The sequence below is a fragment of the Buceros rhinoceros genome, unplaced genomic scaffold, assembly GCF_000710305.1.
Source record: "Buceros rhinoceros silvestris isolate BGI_N320 unplaced genomic scaffold, ASM71030v1 scaffold41121, whole genome shotgun sequence".
Classification (NCBI taxonomy): Eukaryota; Metazoa; Chordata; class Aves; order Bucerotiformes; family Bucerotidae; genus Buceros; species Buceros rhinoceros.
The window spans coordinates 10,786-15,705 of NW_010393227.1; the positions used below are offsets into that span (position 1 = coordinate 10,786).

The 4,920-nt window shown below is 34.8% G+C and overlaps 1 protein-coding gene across 1 annotated transcript; it reads left to right on the plus strand.

Moving 5' to 3' along the window:
* Positions 1–490: 490 nt before the first annotated feature.
* LOC104501043 (zinc finger protein 143-like) lies at positions 491–4,444 on the plus strand (the record flags this gene model as incomplete). The annotated part of the gene is made up of 6 exons (XM_010144779.1): positions 491–605; positions 1,387–1,479; positions 1,944–2,027; positions 2,247–2,327; positions 3,301–3,497; positions 4,370–4,444. Coding segments are annotated over exons 1-6 (642 nt in total), but the record flags the coding sequence as incomplete, so codon positions are not given.
* Positions 4,445–4,920: the final 476 nt, after the last annotated feature.

Genomic DNA, 4,920 nt, shown 5'->3' on the forward strand with positions numbered 1-4,920 from the left:
GGTTGTTCAGTCAGACTTGCTGTGATGGATTCTAAACGTCTTACTGGCACCAGAGAGACGTTTAATTTGTACAGTTAAAGCCCTGCTGTTGTCATGGGTGACCTTGGGTGAATTGTCATCTTTATTTTAATTCTGGGGACAGAAAGATGTAATTACTTTGGTAACGATGGAGTCATCATTCTTTATACATTGGTTGGATAATTCGTATTTAAGTGAAATCTAAATGTGCTTAATGCACTTCAACTGCTAGTTGAAGTTCTAAGCAGCTTAATTAATTGAGGTAATAATATTTACCTGTTTCAAATCTCTTTTTTTCTGTGAAGTATTTTCCAGGTAAGTCAGTCATTCATTGCATCTTCTTTATGCAGAAGGTAATCTAAAATATTTGTAGCACCTGTATAAAAATCTAATTAAACTTGGATTGTCTTTAACTAGTTCTGGTTCTGTATTTAAATTTTCTATGTTTTGTGAATACTTTCTTTTTAGGTAGACAATGTTATTAGCTCAGATAAATCGAGACTCTCAGGGAATGACTGAATTTTCTGGAGGAGGAATGGAGGCCCAGCATGTCACCCTTTGTTTAACAGAAGCTGTAGCTGTGCAAGGTGAACCTTCAGGTTAAAATATCTCTGCATTTTCTGTCTTTTCTGTTTGACATTCAGATAAACCTCACATAGTGAATTCTAAATGAAATATCTAACAAGTTATTCTCAGTTAACTGAGATTTATTAAGTTCACTAATGGATTTTGGAAAGGAATCGATCTCTTAATCCTTGTATACAGTAGGAGAGTAAATGCACCAAAATAGGAAATATAAAACTGGACTTTATTCTCACTATAGTTTTACTGGTTTATACTTTGTAACTTCGGTTTATAGCAAAGTATGTATTAAACAAGTTGAGTTTTAAAATTAGATGAGTGATCTAAGATTGGCTTAAACTTGATGTTTTCTGACAGATTCATTACAATTTTATGCAATTAAAACTGTTTTCCTAAATCTATGTTTTACTGTAAATGGATTTGTGTATATGAATGACAGGTAGTAGTGTACAAAACAAAATTATCAACACGAGTTTGCATATTGTTATTTCACTGTTCATGCTCGTGACCTAATTATTATTTCTCCTGAAACCTCAGGTTTGTAGTTATTTATTCAATGACGTTGTAATTTTAGTTAAGAAAATAACATTCTAACTGTCATCTTTACAGAGCAAAACCTTGACCATGTTCAAGGTTCAAAAATCAAGAAGCAAGTAAGAACTATTTCCTGTTATTATTTCTGAAATTATTATGCTTCAAGGGATGCGATCATTTATGGAGGTGGTTAAGTGGTGATTTTTTGGATTTGATGCTTGTATTGGTGACTATGAACTCTTTCCTTGCTAGATGGTGACAACTTAGAAAACATGGAAGGTGTCAGTTTGCAAGCAGTTACCCTTGCTGACGGCTCCACTGCTTATATACAGCACAATTCTAAAGGTAGGTAGATGACTAGAAGTGGATTGGTATTGAAATAATATTCCCTGTTTTAACCCTGACTTTGGACTGAAAACCCCGTTGGATTGTAAAGGCAGGCAAAATCTGTACAATGTTTATGGAGTTTCAATTCCAGCTGGGGATTACAAGTATTACAGTAATATTATCAAATAAATATTTATTTCTGCTACTAATAAGATGCAGGTAGCAAATGCAGAATGTAAGTCAAACAAAAGTAGATGACCTTTATGCTTCAAACCCAAATATCAACATTACTGGACAGGATATCAGGCTTTTTCCATTTTTTTATCTCAGAATTAAAACCCTCTGAATAGTCATATCATGCTTACTAAACGTTATTTCTCAGCGATAATTTCTTGATATTTTAATCCAGAAGGTACCAGTTGTGTGTTTAAATTGTGATGTCATGCAGAATATATTTTAGGAATTCTAATTGTCTATTTCAGATGGTAAATTGATGGATGGCCAAGTGATTCAATTAGAAGATGGTTCTGCTGCTTATGTTCAACATGTGTCCATGCCTAAAAGCAGTAAGTATAATAATACAAGAAATATAATAATACATTTCTGATCAATACTTATAAGTAGTAATTAACAGTGATTATATTAGCTTGATTACTTATTTTAAATAAAACAGTCATGTAGAGAGCCTATGTCTTTGGGGATCCTGGGTGTTCAGTGTTTAATCTTTCCAGCTACTGGATTTTTCAAACTGTGGCTGAAGTACTGGAATTCTTTCTCCCGAGCAGGGGACAGCTTGCGTCTGGAAGATGGTCAAGCAGTTCAGCTGGAAGATGGAACCACAGCATTCATTCATCACACCTCGAAAGGTAAGTTTTTCTGATGTGTGATTTATAACATTAGAGTTCAACAGGACTTCAGCAGTATAAAATATGGTACTCTTGTTAGACTAAGGTGTGGTTTAGTGTGATTCCCAGGGTACATTACTAGTTGCTTTTACTTTGTGACATCTGGATATTGTGGAAATGAGACTGATTCAGTTCCTCATTTGGACCTCATGTACCAGTTATAAACAGAATCAAAATCAGCGTATTTCACTTTTGTTTTAGCCCAGGGTCACAGTGAAGTAAAAAGTGTGACGTTAATAAAGGAGATAAGTCTTTTTACAGATTTCAGCAATAATTGCATGTGAAAATGAGGAGAGCAGGTAAGAATCAATTGGTCGATCCCTCTTGAGCTAAAGAATAGTGAGATTGACTTATTTTAAGTCATACTATTGATGATTTTGCCATTAGGCAGTAGGACAGAAAATGTGACAGCTGACAGTCAAGAATGCAAACATTTGTTTTAAATGATAACTTATATTTCTGTAGAAGATGTTTACACAAGATGTGGAAATAGATCTACTTCAAAAAGTATTTTATGTGTTTCTTTTGCATATTTGCGTTATTCTGTTCTTAAAGTGATGAGATTTATAAATTGTAAAATCGGAAGTATTGGCATCAGTACATGTGTTTATGTTATTTTCATTTTATTAAGAATGGATACAAAATGGAAAAGCCTATTTGTGTTCCTGATTTCCTTTGTAAATAAAGCTAGGTGAAGATGAAATTGGCTTTGCACTTTTATAAATGTTCAGAAATAAAGCTATGGAAGGTGATGTCTTAAAATTTCATCACTGCTATTTGTAATAATATTCTGTTTGTATTTCTTATATACTGGTGGTTCTATCTCTCATAAATGACTTTAGGACGCATTTCCAAAACAGCAGTAGTTTCTCATGTAACATGCAGACACTGTTACTCCTTTTCTTTCATAACGCTTTGTAATATTCTCTCTCAGACAGTTATGACCAGAGTGCAGTACAAGCAGTGCAGCTGGAGGATGGAACTACTGCCTACATTCACCACACGGTGCAGATGCCGCAGTCTGATACCATTTTAGCCATCCAAGCTGACGGCACAGTGGCAGGGCTTCACACGGGAGATGCTGCCATTGACCCAGATACCATCAGTGCTCTGGAGCAATATGCAGCCAAGGTATACCGAAAGACATTTTCTCTATCCATAACGTTTTAATGTAGCATCACAAGGCATTTGACAGCAAAAGCCAGTTGGAATCTAAGAATTAAAATTATATTAAGAGAGTCTTCAGACTCCTAGAAGAGAGAACACCAAATTGTCATGACAGTGCTTCACTATCATGAGCAGCCACAGTGTGTAGTGTTGCATAGAAAGAACAAAAGATCAAACACTGAAATGATGTCGTGTCAGACTGATTTTTAAATAGACAACTAAATAATAATTTTCTCTAAACTATAGTGTTGGGAAGGAGCATCTTGAGAGGGCACTGTTTGGAAGAAGGACAAAGTTGTGTGTGTGGTTTTTTGTTTTTTTTTTTTTCTTCCTTGCATTGGGAAGAGCAGGGCCTGGTGTGCTGGGCGAGGACAACACATGATATGAAGTGTAAAATAGACATTGAGTTTGGAACCAACTGGTTTTGATCCATGTTATCAATAGTAAAATGTAATATGATGCTCAAAATTCATGTTGTCGACTTTACTGCACTTCTGTAAAGCATGATGTAAGTGTAATAATGGGCAACTTCCATGACTTTATAGTTCAGCAGTGTCCCAGTTGCTGGATGATAACCATCAGTGCTTGTATTGCTCCTGAAAAAGAGTAGAATAAATTTTAAAATCTCTCCTGTAGTGTCACTGAGAGATGTCAAATTTTGGGAGAAGCCAGTTAGGATAACTACATGGCTTATAAACTATTCATACTATGGGATAACCATGTTTCAAGAGGGAGCTAGAGAGCTATGAAATAATGAGCCCTCAGGAGCCTTCTTTAACCCTGTGTTTTTCAGATGAATAAAAATACCTTCTAAATGTTTTGACTTTGTTTTTCAGGTCTCTATTGATGGAAATGACAGTGTTAGTGGCACAGGAATGATAGGTGAAAATGAACAAGATAAAAAAATGCAGGTATGTAACCCCATATGAAATAATAAATATATAAACCTTTTCAATGTGAAAATATTAATTTAAAAGTTCAAAGGGCAGTGGAAAATACAGGTGCAACTTATCAAATATCAAGCCTTTTTTACATGGCATACATAAGATATGTAAGGAGAATGGTATTTGTCACCATAGCATATTTTATTAACTGTAAAGACAAAACAAAACATATTCTGCGCTTCACAGAAGTATGAACAACACCAAAAAATAATAGTAAACCCCCTATATCCTGAAACATTCAAATGATAGAATCAAAAAATGTCGTTGCATTGAGAAGGATGTGGTCAGAGAAGCCCTGGTTTTGTTTGATTTAAGAGATAATGAACTAGACAAAAATATCTTCCAAGCTAAAATGCAGTATCTATGAAAGGAAGAATTACAGGCTCACCTCTGACAGTTACCTCAAAATTCTCTATTCCTAATTTTTTTAAAAGCTGGGTCCC